The 18530-nt window shown below is 38.1% G+C and overlaps 1 protein-coding gene across 2 annotated transcripts in view; it reads right to left on the bottom strand.

Annotated features, from left to right (window-relative positions):
• Window positions 1–15336: 15336 nt before the first annotated feature.
• klf8 (Kruppel like factor 8) overlaps window positions 15337–18530 on the bottom strand; it is a 61172-nt gene continuing 57978 nt past the window's right edge. The window contains exons 6-7 of one of the 2 annotated variants that reach the window (XM_083890037.1): window positions 17496–17635; window positions 15337–16735 (exon numbers count right to left, since the gene is read on the bottom strand). In XM_083890037.1, coding sequence (XP_083746163.1) covers window positions 16554–16735; window positions 17496–17635 — 322 coding nt within the window. In that variant the 3' untranslated portion in view covers window positions 15337–16553. Of the gene's footprint in view, window positions 16736–17495; window positions 17636–18530 lie in introns of those variants that run through there. The other variant, XM_083890038.1, reaches the window with a different exon arrangement.

The raw sequence follows: 18530 nt of genomic DNA, 5'->3' as shown, positions 1-18530 counted from the left end.
ACGCAGTCGCAACCTGTACATAACATACACACAACCACACACACACACACACACACATGCACGATCAGTGCAGTATTCGAACATCAACAGCCACTTGAACCTAACGGCAGTCATTATGAACTGATCCTGAACTGAAATCATCTCTGTGCACTGGTGTTTTTCGCCTGGTGCTACATGCTAGCAGCTGTTGACTGACAGAAGGGATTCCCAGTAGGTAAGGTCACATGCTTGGTGCTCTGTTTACTTCCTGGTTCGTTCAGAGAAGGAAGGAACCGAGGGAGTCACAGTTTGCCGTCTTCAAACTCTTTATGATCGTGACCAGGAGCTACCTGGTGGTCTTTGTTAGCCTATTAGCATCACATTCTATGGAAATCGGGGCGTGGTAGTTGCTAATATTGCTACTAAACATGTCGTTAGAGCAAGAAAATATACATATATCGAGATATTATCAGGGTTCCCGTGGGTGCTTGAAATCCTTGAACGTTTGTGAATGTGACACAAAAGAGATTCAAGGCCCTTGAAAGGTTGCAGAACAATGGGCAGGTAAAGCAAAGAGAGAGCAAATGACAAAGACTGACTCTGACCAAGATCTGAAGGACGATCATGGACAAAGTGGCGCTTATCTGTTGCCCTCGCGTCTTAACCTGTGCCAGGACACTCAGTCGTTGAATTCATGAGAATTGGTCCTGGAAATTCATTGAATTTGATGTCGACCAAGGTGTGGGAACCCTGTATTTTGTAACTCGACCACTAACCCGACAGATCTGTGTGGATCGTTACCGATTTCTCCACGTTCCCATTTCTTTCCGTCCGTGAGATAAACGGCGATCACCTGCTTTCAGTCAACGCGGCGCCGCTAACACCGGAACTAATCATCAACCAGCGCTCAGAGATGATTTTAGTGTTTGATTTAAAGAACATGCGCTCATTAAATCACCCAAAACACACACACACACAGGTCGTCACTGTCATCATTAATCAGTGAAACTGCGACGCTGGACTCTTCATCGTCATCGTCACCCAGACTCATGTCCTCAACGCAATCGACAAAATGAACTTGTTTTCCCCGACAAATCTGCTGCCAACGCCGTCGCCATCTTGTATCATTTTTGAGGTATGAACTTTCAAGGAGAGGTGGAGATACCTCTGTAAATATCTGTTAATAATGTGTGTGTGTGCGTGTGTGTAAGTGAGCGAGAGAGAATACAAACGAATGTATTGAGATTTATACTTGACACCCTTTTGTTTTTTTCGTACACCCAATGTTAAATATATGAGTCATTCTCCGTGTTCCTCACGCTATAATCTCCCCCCTTTCAAAAATAAAAGAGTAAACAGATAATCAACAATCACAATCGGAGAGAGAGAGAGAGAACTCTCCTCCGTGGAAAAGTTAATCATCGCCCTCGTTGCGCCTGTTTCAGCACAAGTAATACCTGTTGAGCTCAGAGCGCCGAACGCTCTGCCAATGTTTGTGTCCATGACACTACCCGTTGCCCCGGCGACCGACCTCCTTTGATGGCGGTTTGCGGTTGTGCTTGTAGTTTCTATTCAGCTTTTCTTCTCTTTCTTCCTTTCTTTCTTCCCCCTCTTTCTCTCTCTCTCTCTCTCTCTCTCGCCTGTATTTGTTCAACACTTCAGCTGAAGGAGAGAGAGAGAGAGAGAGAGATGGGTGTGGTCACTGTAACGTCTGACGTCTGATTCTGTTCTTATGAAGCGCAGTGCAAACGGGACTCAGATTTCACTCGCCGTTGTCTTTACCGCGCGTGAATTAGCCGGTTAGCGTTAGCACCTGGTTACGTGATATTAACTGTGGTTTTTGTGCAGTGGTGTAAATGTTTTTGTTTTGTTTGACATGAGCCAAGATTTGATGATTGCTAAAGATTCTTTTACAGTTGGACTCATCGACCTGAAACAAACCCGTCTTTATGTTTGGGGGCAAAATTTGACCATGGAAATAATTGAAATTTACAATTTTTCTGACTGAATAATCGACCAAAAAAAGAATTTCAAGCCACCTTTTCTCTACAGAGACGGCCTTTTTAAGGTCCAATGTAAAGAATTTAAGGCGATCTATGAACGTAAAATTGATAAAGTGTTTTAAATATTTTCATTCATCCACACAGTCCTTAATTTCAAAGTGTGAGCAGCGCATTTTAAATCTGGAAAAATGTTCCGCGCTGTCACTAAATACAACTAAAATCTAAATTAAATCATACAAAAGTACAAACAAAGGTAGAGAATAGGCAATAAAAAGATTAAAATACAAGATGACAGATCGACATACAAGACTTCAGTGGAGAAATAAATAACCTTAAAACAAGTCAAAATGATATAATAACTTAATAATAAAAAATTTTACCCCGATTTTTGTGCAGTATTTCAGAATGGATAAATGAAAAACTGTCTCTAAAGAATGCTTTTCATGTTTTGATGATACCTGAAGCCCATTGTGTAGTAGTTTTCTCATATACACAGGTGTTTTCAGTTGGTTGCAATACGCAGTTTCACCCCTAGGTGCCACTAAACCCTACTAAATGGTCCTCCAACTCCGCATGGTGCGTAACATTTACGTCGGAAATTGGAATGTCCGAGTTAACGTCAAATCTGGGGTTAGCCTTTTTTTTTTTTTTGCGAAATGTCAGTCGCTAACAACACTTAACGCGATATTTTGAACACGTAAACATCGTAGGAACACCAGAGTAAAATTAGCCAAGAGTTTTTACGATGAATATAAGGGCCGGTCATCTTGGAATCCTATGCCGGGGTATGCTGCACATTATCCAAATTGGGAATTTTCGACTTTCGGCAACAACTGGAACACGGCTGCAACCGATTACAAAGTTATAATTGATTAGTCATGTTTGAATGTGGGTTAGTTTTAACATAATAGATTATGATCTTCTACTACTTGAACAAAAGAAGAAAAACGGTTTGACAAACGACCGTTTTCCTTTCGCCTTTGTTCGATTTTAACCACAAACGTCACACGAGCAGAGACGTCATCATTATTTCCGTCCCGATAGCGGGGGTGGGCGAACATTTTTGATTAATTGTATTGATTGGCGACCTGATCCTGATTACACTGCACTGAGGCTGTAGCATCGACACACGCTTTTACTTCACACTTTAAATCAACGACGGCATTGATCGACGACGCGTCCCCGTCCGACCTGAGCCGGAACAGAAAACCCCGATTTATTCACTTTCTTTCCTCTGTCTTACCACGTCGTGTAAATACGTGTCTCCTCACAGAAGACTTTGTAAATATTTGTTTGGTTTTATTATTTTCCTATTATTATAATAATAATAATAATATTTTTTCCTTTTTTTTAACTAATGGGATTTTAGATCGGTTTTCATGTGAACACTTGTGTAATTTTGTTTGGTTTTGATACGTCATGTATGAGAGAATTTATCAGTTTATGTAAAATGAATGAGAACAACGATGGTTTGATATTATTTTTGTTTTCCGTTTGTGCAAAATGCTGCAATGAGATAATAAAGATTTTTGAAATAAGACCTTTTTTTCTGTCCGTTGTTCAATCACCTTTAAGCAATTTGTCGTATTGATGTTGCCTTTGTGTTGTATAAGAATACAGTACATGTACTACAGTAAACAGTGTAACGTGTAAGTACCTCAGTAATCTCTGTGGTACTATGGTATTCTAGAAAGTATCATGGTATATGCACTATGGTACTATATTATGTACATGTATAGTTTGTGTACCATGGTAGTGTTTAAGGTTCCTGGATACTGCAGTGGTACATGTACCGTGGTATTCTAGTTGGTTGAAATGTTATTATTACATGTATCATTGTATACATATCATAGGATACAATATAGTATGTGTGTGATACCATGATAGTATGAAAGAACCTATGGTACCATGGTATCTTTTGAACGTATCATGGTACACTCTATGGCAAATTACTTGGCTACCATTGTACTTGTGCCACATGCAGTTCTGTAGTATTCATGTGGTTGGTACTACAGTAATGCCTGAGGTACAATGGCACTACTATGGTACATGTGTCGTAATATTCATGACAGAACGTACCCTGGTACATAAACCTGGGTATCACAGTACTCTTGTGTGTATGCAGAGTGGTATCATATGGTCATATCTGAGATAACGTGGTTCTGTTATGGTACAAGTTGTGTAGTGATGTATGTACCATATAATACTTGATGGTACCAATGGTGACCACTACTGTATATATATTAGTTAGTAGTTTATACAAGTACATGTATGAACCATCGCACTGTAATACAAATATTATAGCATTTACGTGTGTACCTTCATAGTATAGTACTTTACTTTATCATATAACCATTGTAATTAGAAGGGTATAAACCATGGTACTACCTGAGGTACTGCAGTAGAGTTTTTTTTATAGTTTTCATGAAAGAAAAGAATCTTTATGACATGTATGTTTTTCCCAGTAAAGAGGACCTTAAGTGCATATTAACCACCTCGTCTGATGTTTTAAAATCTTATCTCGGAGGAGGTAAAAGATTTGGTGAAATATTAAAAAGAGGTTATTGACGGCTTTTGTGAAAAACACAGAGGAAGCCGGGGGGAGGGGTTAATCATTTCTCTGCATCGACTCCTCTGCTCCGTTATGGCTCTGGAGAAACCTGATTGTCTTTGCGGTGACGTGGCAGGTGAAAGGTAACGCTGCAGACGCTCAGGGCTGCGTGACACGCACAAAAAACCTGCCGGTTTAACGGTGAAACAAAGACAACAATTATGCAAGAACAATGAGAGAGTATTGCGTGAAAAAACACAGCTATATTTTACTGGCAGGGAAAGTGATCATTACGCTTCTGCCAAGATGCTTTTGAGAAGGGAGCTTCAGAGATTTCGCCTCATCATCTGGGACGACGCCCTTAATTTCAGCACGTGATGTTCTTCTCTGCATGTGTGCGAACGTGTTAGTCTGTAATCTATGTATACGAAAATGCTTTCTATCTTTACATGCGAGGAATGTCTGACGGTTGATCGCATGAACCGTCCTATGGACGAGCTTTGAACTTGGCGGTGTGTGCGGTGCAAAAGTCGGCGTTGTTTGGATACTAAATTCAAGGGAACGTCAGTCTGTCATTGACCACTCAAAGAAAAGCACACACATGTAAATGAGAGTAAAAAAAAAAAACAAGAAGATCACACGTTGAACAGGCTGTTCCATGACGGTACAAAGAGATGACTCACGTGTTTATCTTTGTCACACAACTGCGTCTGCCGTTCAAGTTCATTTTCTTTGGCTTGAGTCTCCTGAACGGTCACCCGGGCTGTCAGCTGAAGAAAGGCTGCTGGGCTTAAAAGCTAATTCCACAGTCGTAGCAGAAAATGCTCCTGTTAAAACATGTCTGAGTGGTTCCGTGCTGTCATCTGCAACCTCCCTACGAGGAGTTGAATATCTCTGAGAAGATTAGACGCTGGAAAACATAAAGGCTTTTTTGTAATTGAATAGTTCATATCGAGGTCTAAATACGGAACAAAATGTAAGATCAGGTTAGAATTCTTGTGGGCAGTACCAGTCTGTGGTGGTCGAAATGATAATGTTTGCATTTTATTCTAACGCATGCCAATATTGAAGGGATCCCAGTGCCTAAAGCCCTCACAACTGGCACACAAGATAAGATGGTGGTGCCAGCGTTGATGCTGTTGGCAAAGTTCTGCTGAGAACTATTCCTGCATGCTATTGTATGTGGACTGATACCTCAAGATGGAGAGGAAGACGCAAAGGAAAGTAATGATAATGTGGTTTTCCTTGAAGAACTGAAGAACATCCCGTGCCACCCTACGAAAACTCTTCACGAACGGTTTAAGGATCATGACAGAGTTCAAGGTGTTGGGCCACGAAAGGCTTCCGATTCTTGGGTGTCCCAAAGTAATAGGTAGTCATGACTTATTACCTGGTACCACAGGATACCAGTCGAAGTCTTGTGAAGTCCGGTACCAGAATGGTTTGAAGAACCAGTCAGTAGTGTTGACGTGGCTTCTTGGGTGTCCGAGACGAGGTACAATCCATGGAGGCCCTACAGTTTGCAAACCTCGCAGATTCTAAGTACTTGGTACATGGTTCCACAAGATACCTGTAGAGTGCTTGTGGAGTCCATGTCTCAAAGTTTCAGGAATGGTGTGAGGAACAGTCCTAATGAGCATTTGATGGATGTAATCATTCAAGACCTATTGGGTTTCTAACATCTTGATATGTGGTACCACAGTTTGCCTGCAGGGGACTTGAAGATTCAAAGCTGTCATGACGGCTCAACGTTCGCCCACACACTATCAGACAGCTGGTTTTGATGTTGTGGCTTGTGAAAGTCAGACCATCTTTGGGCGTGGACAGAGAGCAAACAGCGAGAAGTCGTTTCACTGATGCGTGTTATTTTAAGTCTGAGGTCTTGGGATAAGCGCAACAAAAACACTCGGCAGGAAAACACAATGGACGTCTTCTGTCTACCAAGAATGGTCTTGCAAAACATCGGCGTCGCCGTTCATGCAACGAGCAAATAGAGAGAAAGAAAAACCTTTTCATAGGGTGAAATCTCTGACAGAACCAGACTCAAAGATATGCAGCATCTGCCTCAGCCGGTTGTGGTAAAAGGGCCTAATCCAGTTCTATCAGGATGGTTCTTTGTATTTTATAGTATTATAATGTTGTTATTATTACAAGCAGTAGCATGAAGTTTTGATTCTGGTATCAGCTTTAATAGCACAATATTGATGATGACAATATTACTACTACTAATAATACTGATAGCCTCCAAACTGGATCTGGATCCAGCATCTCAGGAGTCACAGGGACCTGCAGAACGTTTATAACAATAATGACAATAGGAGCCACATGGTGGAGTAGTAGCTACCACTGTTGGTTTACAACAAAACGACTTGTGACCTGGTCTGACCGAGGGGACTTTGTCTTTGTGGACTTTGCAGGTTCTCTCCAGGTTCTCTTTGGTTTCCTCCCACAGTCCAGGAATATAAGATTATAATTCAGTTTTCTTAATGTCGTGTTAAAATGCTAGTCCAACTAGTCTTAGTTGAACGAAGACTAGCGTCTTTGACCCAGGAAGTAGAAGGAGACGTCTTTCTTCCATGCTCCATCTGATGTGTATCACTACTATTCTCAGACTCGGCAAGTTGTCCGATTGCCTGACGACGGCCTTAGCTTGAGAAATACATCATAATAATAATAGCCTCACATTTGGATCTGGATCCTGCAGTCCCGGGGTCACGGTTACCTGCAGAAGACATCAGCCTGGCACAATGTCTCAACTGTCTCAGTGAAAACACGCTTCCAAGTTGCGTTTGTCCTTCTAGTTTAACCTTGTGTGACACCAGCTCCAGCACAGTCGTCGGTTATATAACGTGGCCAGACCAGTATTGCGGCACATAGGCGTTGTTTCAACCGCTTACATTTATGACAGTGGTGCAGCAGACAAAAGCCGCCTGCTACACCAGGCTCATCGTGTGAGAAGACGAGGGGAAAATAAAAGGGAAACGAGCCAACAAACGCTGTCAAAACAACTCACGGCACCTGCAGACTTTGACTTGTCACACAAACACGTCGGGATCTGCGTTATTGTTTCTGGTTTAGTGAAGAGATGCCCGGGCAAGACTGACACAAATCCACACAGTAAGAGTTTATGGTCTCACCATGAAGAAGACGAGCAGTTGTTTCTGGGTAGATCATAGACGTCTGTCCACACGAGCACACGAGACTTAGTATCTCATAATTATGACTTAGTATCTCATGTATATGACTTAGTATCTCATGATTATGACTTAGTATCTTATGATTATGACCTAGTATGACTTAGTATCTCATAATTATGACTTAGTATCTCATAATTATGACTTAGTATCTCATAATTATGACTTAGTATCTCATAATTATGACTTAGTATCTCATGATTATGACTTAGTACCTCATGATTATGACCTAGTATGACTTAGTATCTCATAATTATGACTTAGTATCTCATAATTATGACTTAGTATCTTATGATTATGACCTAGTATGACTTAGTATCTCATAATTATGACTTAGTATCTCATAATTATGACTTAGTATCTCATGATTATGACTTAGTACCTCATGATTATGACCTAGTATGACTTAGTATCTCATAATTATGACTTAGTATCTCATAATTATGACTTAGTATCTCATAATTATGACTTAGTATCTTATGATTATGACCTAGTATGACTTAGTATCTCATAATTATGACTTAGTATCTCATAATTATGACTTAGTATCTCATAATTATGACTCAGTATCTCATGATTATGACCTAGTATGACTTAGTATCTCATAATTATGACTTAGTATCTCATAATTATGACTTTGTATCTCATAATTATGACTTAGCGTGTCATTATAATGACTTAATATGACCTAGTATGACTTAGTATCTCATTATTATGACTTAGTATCTCATCATTATGACTTAGTATCTCATGATTATGACTTAGTATCTTATGATTATGACCTAGTATGACTTAGTATCTCATAATTATGACTTAGTATCTCATAATTATGACTTAGTATCTCATAATTATGACTTAGTATCTCATAATTATGACTTAGTATCTTATGATTATGACCTAGTATGACTTAGTATCTCATAATTATGACTTAGTATCTCATAATTAAGACTTAGTATCTCATAATTATGACTTAGTATCTCATGATTATGACTTAGTATCTCATGATTATGACCTAGTATGACTTAGTATCTCATAATTATGACTTAGTATCTCATAATTATGACTTAGTATCTTATGATTATGACCTAGTATGACTTAGTATCTCATAATTATGACTTAGTATCTCATAATTATGACTTAGTATCTCATAATTATGACTTAGTATCTCATAATTATGACTTAGTATCTCATGATTATGACCTAGTATGACTTAGTATCTCATAATTATGACTTAGTATCTCATAATTATGACTTTGTATCTCATAATTATGACTTAGCGTGTCATTATAATGACTTAATATGACCTAGTATGACTTAGTATCTCAATATTATGACTTAGTATCTCATCATTATGACTTAGTATCTCATAATAATGACTTAGTATCTCATTATTATGACTTAATATGACCTAGTATGACTTAGTATCTCATTATTATGACTTAATATGACTTAGTATTTCATTATTATGATTTAGTATCTCATTATTATGACTTGGTATGACTTAGTATCTCAATATTATGACTTAGTATCTCATCATTATGACTTAGTATCTCATAATAATGACTTAGTATCTCATTATTATGACTTAATATGACCTAGTATGACTTAGTATCTCATTATTATGACTTAATATGACTTAGTATTTCATTATTATGATTTAGTATCTCATTATTATGACTTGGTATGACTTAGTATCTCATTATTATGACTTAGTATGACTTAGTATCTCATTATGACATAGAATGACGTAGTATCTCATTATGATGACTTAGTGTGACATAGTATCTAATTTTTATGACTTAGTATCTCATAATTATGACTTAGTATCTCATAATTATGACAAAGCGTGTCATTATAATGACAATATGACCTAGTATGACTTAGTATCTCATTATTATGACTTAATATGACTTAGTATTTCATTATTATGATTTAGTATCTCATTATTATGACTTAGTATCTCATTATTATGACTTGGTATCTCATTATTATGACTTGGTATGACTGAGTATCTCATTATTATGACTTATTTATGACTTAGTATCTCATTATTATGACTTAGTATCTCATTAATATGACTTAGTATCTCATTATTATGACTTAGTAACACACACAGATATAAAACACGTTAATATTGCCGTGTCGCTCGTGTGTTGTGAAATCTAATAAATTCTCATACAAACTCTTTCTCTCTTCTCGACACTTTCACAAAAATAAAACACGTCAACTCAAGTTCAGACTCAGTTTGATCGTCCACGTGGGAGGAAAACCACTTCCTGCCCTGAAACCACATTCAGACGAGTTTGAACCAGAACCAGGGGAAAGTGACCCGGTGACCGCCGTGATTCACGCTGCACTCACAGCAGCAGGAAGTGCGAGGCAGGTCACTTCCTGTCGCTCAGCGTGGAGTTTGATGCTGTGTGTGTGTGTGTTAATGATTGTCTCACTCATGACCAATAAACCCAGACACACTTTTACAGCTCTGTGCGTGCACTTTATTTTGAAGGTTCTTTGGTCTCAGTGCTGTTTGAACAGCTTATAAAAAAAAACCTGTTCTGATTTTTTATATTTTTTATTATTATAATAAAACCACTAACTTTTAAAGGGAAAATCACACATTTTAAATGAGCTAATGATTGATTTTTTTGGGAAAAAAGGAAAAATACATGAACTTCACCTTGATCTTTTTCTACCTGAGCTCTGCTGGTGTTTGGATTCCTTCAGTGACATCCTTCCCATCTTTTATCCTTGTGCGCCCTCTTGTGGCAGACCTCTCAACTTACAGGTGTGAATGTATCGTAAGTGTGAGTTTGACTTTAATAAAAAAAAAATATAAATATCAGTTCTGTTTTCTTTCCATACATCAGTAATTCAATTTCAAAATAAAACTTGAGCACAGTCTAATATCATTTTGGTATTAGAATACTATTATTCTGTGTATGAAGTCAATTTCATACTGTTTTAAACATGAAATAGTTTTTAGTACTTGTTTTTTCCAGTACCGTAAGTGTTTTGTGACATTGAACAAAGTTTTCTTATGATTATTAAATGATGATGTTTATGTGATCCTGGATGATCCAGAATAAGTGACTTTTTAATTACGATTGTCATTAAATTAAGATTTCAAGATGTTTTTTTTACATGTATTATCAAGTTTTATAGCCGTATCTTTACATTTGCATGTGTCAACATATACATAAGACACTACCATGTCACTTTTAGAAGTCTATGTTGATGAAGATGAAGTAAAATCACTTGTTTTTCTCTGTCCATCAGAAATAGTGAAATAAGTTCCCTGTCTTTGGTTTGAGTTCAGCTCCGCCCTGAACACAGCAGCTGCTCATGGTCAGGTCGTCAGTGGAGCAGATTAAAAAGCCTCCACAGGAGCAGTTTCACTTTTCCTGGGGTTAGTGAACAAAGTGGTGCCTCGTTCTCGACTGTTTCCATTGTTTCTTTCTGTTGTGTTACCAAAAAGGGGGTTGTAGAATTGTGTTTGCTCTTTATTTTCTAGCTAGGATCTGGGTTTTTATTTGTTATTTTGGCCTTAGTGACCCTGATGTTTAAATGGTGATGCTCAAAAGGGACAATAGTTTACAAAAAAAAGGTTGCGATCCTTTGCTGTTGGATGCTGGTTCAAAAAATATCAATAAAAATATTATTCTAACCTACATCTGACCTAATTATCGATATCAAACACTAATTTCTTTGAAGGTTTTTAAACTTTTTAATGCCAGGTTTTTATTATGAAACCACCATGTTTTTTTTCAGATGAAAAAGCATATTTTATCACCATTTGCAGAATTTGGCCAGAAATGGCGCCATCTGCTGGAGAGTAGTAAAAATGCTAACTTCCCATGCAAAAGTCCAGATTGACACCCACATATAATAAAATGCATGTGTTGTGTTTTAAAGGAAGTGAGATGAAAAAGCTGCAGTTTTAATGGGTTTCAATGGGACGTTTTTGGCGCCCAACACTCTGAGTGTTACACTTATTTTACACAGTGTTTTTTAGCCTTAATTTAAGGAGCCGGAAATAACAAGATCAAATAAAAACACACACACTCACAGAGACACAGTGGAGTTTAAAATGCACCAAAAACATTTGTTTAATTCTATAAAAGAAGATGAAGAAGAAGAAGAAGAAGAAGAAAGGGAGGGAGAAATAATCACAACTGTACAGAGAGAAACTGACTCTTTTTCTGTTTGTTTTTTAAACACCAGGTGTCACAGTATCAAAAAGGTTCACGTTTTCCTCACTGATCTTTACACATTTGTTCTGTACAAAAACAAAAACAAAAAAAATATATTATGAATGAATAATTGTGTTAGTATCCTGATAACTGCATTGCACTGAGTAAATATCGTACTGGCCCAGAAGTGACGGAATTCAATAGAAAAAAACAAAAAAGTAAATTATTTATTGTGTGATTTTTAATTTCCGGGTGAAACTTTAGCGATTTGTGCTCAAATGGAAATGTTTTAAGGAAAATTAAACGACAGAAAAACAGCAACAGACTCTTTAAATCTGTGTATTATTCTAATATTATTGGTATTTTGTCAAATATCTTTCAGGTTTTATTTTTCTTACATTTATTAAACCACTTTAAGGCCAAGTTATTGCATTTTTATTAGTTAATTGGCAACTAGTTTCATAATCAATGAATGTGTTTGTGTTTTTTCTATATATTATAGCAAGATTTTGCGGCTTCTTTAATGTATTTCTTTGCTCCAAATTACTGAAAATATAATTAAAACTGAATTATTTTGGTTTGTGGACGCAATAGAGACATTTTCTGACATTTTAAATTCAGATTAACCAAAGAACAGATGAATTAATGATGAAAATAATTGTTATTTTCCATGCAAATTAAATTCAAATACCAATTTATAAGTTTTACAAATGAGATTTTGAACAAATCAAGTCATGTGAGCTATAAAACTCAACTTAAATAAACAGAATTTCACTGATCTTGTTGAAGAACTTAATTCATTTGTCAATTGTGTTGTTATAGAAAATATACATAAGTGAACATAAATTGTCTATATTTTATTTGCAGAACTTGAAATTAACAAAATATTCATTGTGAACTTCAGTCTGAAAACATCAGAGTTAAGAAAAAACAAAAAGTTGAACTCCGGTGCAGTGCAGTTGTTGTAAATCGTCGCCAAAAAAAATCCAAATTGGAACAAAGAGTGTTTAAATAAGTGGAGTTTTTTTGTGTTTTTTTAATTAACTTAGACAAACCCCACTTTCACACACATACACACACACACACACACACACGGACATGCTCACCAACGTCACTATAAGAAAACAAGGCGGCGACACTCCATGCAACACGAGTGTGCACAACACAAGTGGGACCATTTTTTTCTCTTTTTTAAGAAACTACAAAAACAAATTATTAGATTTGAAGAAAATAATAATAACATTAATAATAATAATAAACACGTGATGAAACACTTCATCAAAAAACAACAGAGGAGGAAGAAGAAGGAAACGAAAACGGCAAAAACAAAAAAGGAAGATTTTTTCACATTTTCTAGTCAGTGTTAAAAATAGAAATTCACCCATTACATTTACTCTTTGCACTTTTTGATTATATACACGTATGTACACGGATTTCTCTTAACTATTTGTCCTTAATGTCTTTATCAACAGTTTACAAAAGAAAGAAAATGCATATACTCTTCTAGAAAGATGTGCTCTGTGCTTTCGTCAATATGGTTTTTTTTTTGTTTCTTTGCAAAGGGAACGTTCAGGGAGAGTTTGTATGAGAGGCTTATATCATAAAGATCATAAAGATCTGCACCAGCTCCAGTCTAAAATGTCTTCATAATGTGTTTATTTCACTGTTAAATCACCTTTTTCTGACTGGAAACAGAGGTTTGTGTCGATTCAATCTCCCACACCAAACCCCATAGAGAAAACCAGCGATTTTACGCCACGACACACAGGAGTTACTGATCCACTGCTGCCTCCTTGAGTCAGATTCATTCATTCTATTTTGCTGATTTCGGCTTTTGAAATCTTCCGTTTGCATTTGCCAAAGAGACACAAACGTGCAGACCTGTCTCACTGTGGGCTACAATCGCTGTTTTTCTCTATGGAGTGTGGTGTGCTTCACAAACATGAGTTTTCCATGATGAAAAGGCATTTTAATGATGAGACGGAAGCTGGTGTAGATTAAGTGGTGAAAATTTGTTTTCCACTATAAGCAGACCTTAAGTTTCTTAAACTGGTCACCAAAACACAAACAACCACACAAAATCTGAACTTGCCCTTTAGCTTGAAGCAGAGGGTGAGTGTTAACAGAAAAGGGAACATTGCATTAATCTGCACTGCAAAAAAATCAAGCATAATCCCTTAAAACAACACTTTATTTTGTTTTAAGGGATTATTATTTTTATTTATTTTTTACAGTGTACAGACCATAATACAATCCGCCCTCTTTCATGTCATATACTCATCATCATCACTTCTCATATGATGAAAAATCAGGTGTGTGTGTGTGTGTGTGAGGCTTTTATTTTGTTCAACAGCAAAAACAACAAAACTGAACACCACACATCCTCCTGACCACTAGGGGGAGCTGTGGTGTGTTTGGCGACCAAAAATCTGCAATTTTTTTTTATGTTGCATAATCAAGTTCAGCCCAGTTCGGGAGCTGAGAAACAGCGCCCCCCTGCTTTTGACTTAAGACATGGATCAGAGCGCGGATCCGGATCAGGATCAGGATCAGGATTAGTCCACTTCAACTTTTACCCTGGTAGATATGTTAGCGAGGAGAGCGCTCAGTGATGGACCCACACATCGCCACCTTTTCCCCCCAGAACCACCGACAGCCGACGTCCACTGGCGGCCATTTTGGCTCCACAGTCAATATGAGCCTTTCATAGTCGTACTTTGTTGTTTTGAATAAAAACAGCAATAAAGAAATTTGAATACTGATATCAGCGACCATGTTGACTCATTTATTCAAAATAAACTTTATTGACTCTTTAATTTGAATTAACTTCATTCATTTGTGTTTTTTCTGTCTGATCACTTTCCATAAAGGTTAGCGTCTGTTTTTAACGTTAATTGTCTTTGAAAATACGTCGCAAATGTACGATTTATTGCGAATAATCCGCGGTGAGATGAGACGTCGCGTGTCAGTGGTTCTCTGCTTTTTCAGATTGACTTCGTTAATTAAGGCTCGACGGGCAAAAGGTAAAAGAACGACAAGTGCCCGGAAAATTCTTAAATTCGGATTATGTTTTTGGCTCAAAACACACACACATTCACTGTACACACACACACATTCACTGTACACACACACACGCGCACACACACACACACACACACACACTCAAAGCGCCCCCGTTTCCCTGTGTGAGTTTTTTTTCCCTCGTAACCTCAAACTATTTGTGTCTTTTTTTCACAACAAAATGATCTGAAATATTTTTTTGTCTTTTTTTTATCCAGAAGAGGGCGCCGCTCTGTTAATAAACCTGACAACGGAAAATAAATGAAAACAAAAAACAAAAGGAAAACACAGCAAGCAAACGACGACGCACAAAAAAAGCAAATACTGTTATTGAAGAAGGTTTAGAAAAAAAGGGCGTGTGCGAGGGGGCGGGGCAGGGGGCGGGGCAGGAGGCAGGGCACGCAAAAATACAATAACTTGATTGATAACAATTAAAACAAATGAAACTTTATAAAGTTCACAGTCTTGTAGCTCCCTGTACCAGAGGGCGGGGTTATTATTGGGACAGAAGGGGGCGGGGCCACATCAGTGCTTGATGTCACGACAGAAACACAGGCCAATATGCACACAGTTGGGAGGCTTTTACTTTGAAAAGCCGCTGCAGATTTGTGAGTAACTTTATCCAAACAGCTGTGATAATTAAAAAAACAAACGTATTTGCCGAAATGCATTGTGGGTAAGCCGCTTCTCTTTGTAGCACACGCCTTTGTACGCACAAGTTTCCTCTCCCCTGTTAGCGATGCTTTCTGTCGGACAAAATTCGCCCAACGATGGCTAACAGCACGTCAGCATCACTTTAGCGACATTAGCATCTCTTGATACGCAGTTATCAATGACCTCGCGGCTAGCGTCGTCCGACACAAGCGTCAGACGTGTCCCGTTTACGAATGATTTAGGAACTTCTGAGATTCAAATTCGTGTTTGCATGTTTTCTGACACAGCGCTAGCTTTTTCACACGATAAGATGGAAAAAAAAATTCGCAAAAGACGCAAGTAGAGGTGAGTTTTGCTTATGCCAAACGTAGCGACACAAATCCCGTGTTACGAATCCCATGAAGACTAGACATTTGCAGTTTTCCGTGTTGTTAGCGTTGAGATTTCGGGAATCAAAACGCCATCCCATCCTTAGTTGTTTTATTGACTCGTTGTTTATTACTCCCACGTTGCCATGGTTACGCTGTTTGGATAAATGTCACTTCACTTAATTTTGAATTTGAGTTACACGACTGTGACTTCATGCAACCTCCCAACTGTGAATATGAACAGAAACAAAAACACAAGCAGCTCGAAGAGACAATACACACATGTCCTTCCTCGTCTCCTCAGGTCGTGATGGACGTCCTGTCCTCGCTGCTGCTGCTGCTGCTGCTGCTTGTTGTCCTTCAGTCTCATTAGGAAAAGCACAGAATCCACTGGTCTCACACACACAGAAAAGATAATCCCGCTGAGGACGAAGGACAGCCTGTGTCCTGGATGAAGGGGGAACTGGTACAAGATGTGCTGTGAGGAACCTCCGAGGGGAAGAGGTGGAGTTTGTTTTGTTTTTGTTTGTTTTTTTTGGGGGGGGGGGGTGATTTCACATCATGACGTGGCGGCGGCGGTGCAGGGACAGGTGGTCGGACCGCGAGAAGGAGCGGTCGCACTCGGTGCAGCGGAACGGTTTGATCCCCGTGTGCTTGCGGAAGTGCCGCGTCAGCTCATCGGAGCGGGCGAAGCGCCAGGTGCAGCCTTCCCAGGTACAGTGGTAGGGTTTCTCTCCTGCAGAGGACAGAGGGACAAAGGACGTGAGGACACCGTGAAATCCTCATTCATTTATGTCTTTTTTAGGAGGAAACGTTTGTAAAAGTGTGGATAGTTGAAAGTTAGACTTCCAGGGAAACCTGAAACATCTCTAAGTTAGGCTGCTATAGACCTGGATCCTGCTGGGGGAATTCACGCTCTCACACTCAGGGTATCACTATGACACCATTATATATATATGACTATGACGTCATTATATGTCATTAACCTTGTTCTTTCTCTCCCTTGTTTGTGTTTTTCCTTCCTTCCTTTCCCCTTGCTCTCTCTCTCTCTCTGTGTGTGTGTGTTCATCTTGCAGGCTGCAGGATCCAGGTCCAGTTTTGAGGCTACTATCATTATCATTATTATTGTTTTTTCCAGTCTACATCCTGTTTGTTATTTTTTGGACGTGTTTGTTTTGTGCGCATTCTCTCTCTCTGTGAGCTCATCTTGCAGGCTGCAGGATCCAGATCCACTTTTGAGGCTACTATCATTACTACTATTATTATTATCATTATTATTATTGTTGTTATGATTGTTATTTCCAGTCTACATCCTGTTTGCTATTTTTTTGACATGTTTGTTTTGTGTGCTCGTCTTGCAGGCTGCAGGATCCTGATCCAGTTTTAAGGCTACTATCATTATTATTGTTATTATTATCATTATCATTCTAAATCCTGTTTGTTATTTTTTTTTAAACGTGTTTGTTTTGTGCTCTCTCTCTCTCTCTCTCTCTCACCTGTGTGTATCCTCCTGTGAGCTTTGAGGTGTGAACTCTTGGTGTAAACCTTTTTACAGCCTTCGTAGTCGCACATGTGGATTCGCCGCCGCTTCACGTCCGGCGAGTCGGGATCGACGGGCTCTAAGTCGATGACGGACCTAAAGAGAGAGATTGAGAGAATGAGTTAGTTAGTTAAAACATGTCAGAGAAGAATCTTGAAGAAACAAACAAAACTAACACAAACTAGAGCGACTTAAGTAACAAGAAATAACACAAATGTACAAATTTAACCAGTAAAAGTGTATTCATCTTCAAGACCAACATAAACATCACAAATGAAAAGTAACAACACATTACTTTAACTTTACATTATTAAAAAAAATACATATTTTTGTTAAATTAACTTATGACACACTTATTTATATAGTTTCTAATGCGTGTTTGACATGGATTATACGTCATGTTATAAACATATAAAAACTACATGGAAACAAATTAATTTTGAAAGATCACTATTTAAAAATAAAATGATTAATGTGAGCTGAAACATCACAATAAGAATTTCGAAAATATAATTTACAAATGTAAAATGTTCCTTATTACCATGTATTATTGTATAATTTAATTGTTTGTCAAATATTTCATAAAATAAAGTTTTACCAAGTTTCCTCATATCTTGTATTTCTTATACATGTTACACATTTGTATGATCTTATTTTGCAATGGTGTCTTTGTCTCTGGTGCAGCTCAGGTGACTTTGAGTTTGAGTGCTCATGCAGCCACTGGGGGGCGCCAGAGAGTCAGCGAGCAAAACAGCTGTGTCTCCACTCACTCACTCTCACACACACACACACACCTCTTTCTCTCTTGCTGTTTATCCTTTGTGATTTATTTCCCCTCGAAACACCGGACCACAGACGAACTGAATCGCATTTGTGTGTTTTTTAAAACCTTAAAAAAAACCTTTAAACGGCCCATTTTAAATCATGAGGTCAAAGGTCAACGTGTCATGGGTCAAACATGTTTAAATCAGCAAACAGAAAAAAAAATGAA

This window comes from Microchirus variegatus (assembly GCF_963457635.1).
Source record: "Microchirus variegatus genome assembly, chromosome: 5".
Taxonomy (NCBI): domain Eukaryota; kingdom Metazoa; phylum Chordata; class Actinopteri; order Pleuronectiformes; family Soleidae; genus Microchirus; species Microchirus variegatus.
Note: the sequence above shows the minus strand (reverse complement) of the source record. Positions and strands in the feature narration are given on the sequence as shown.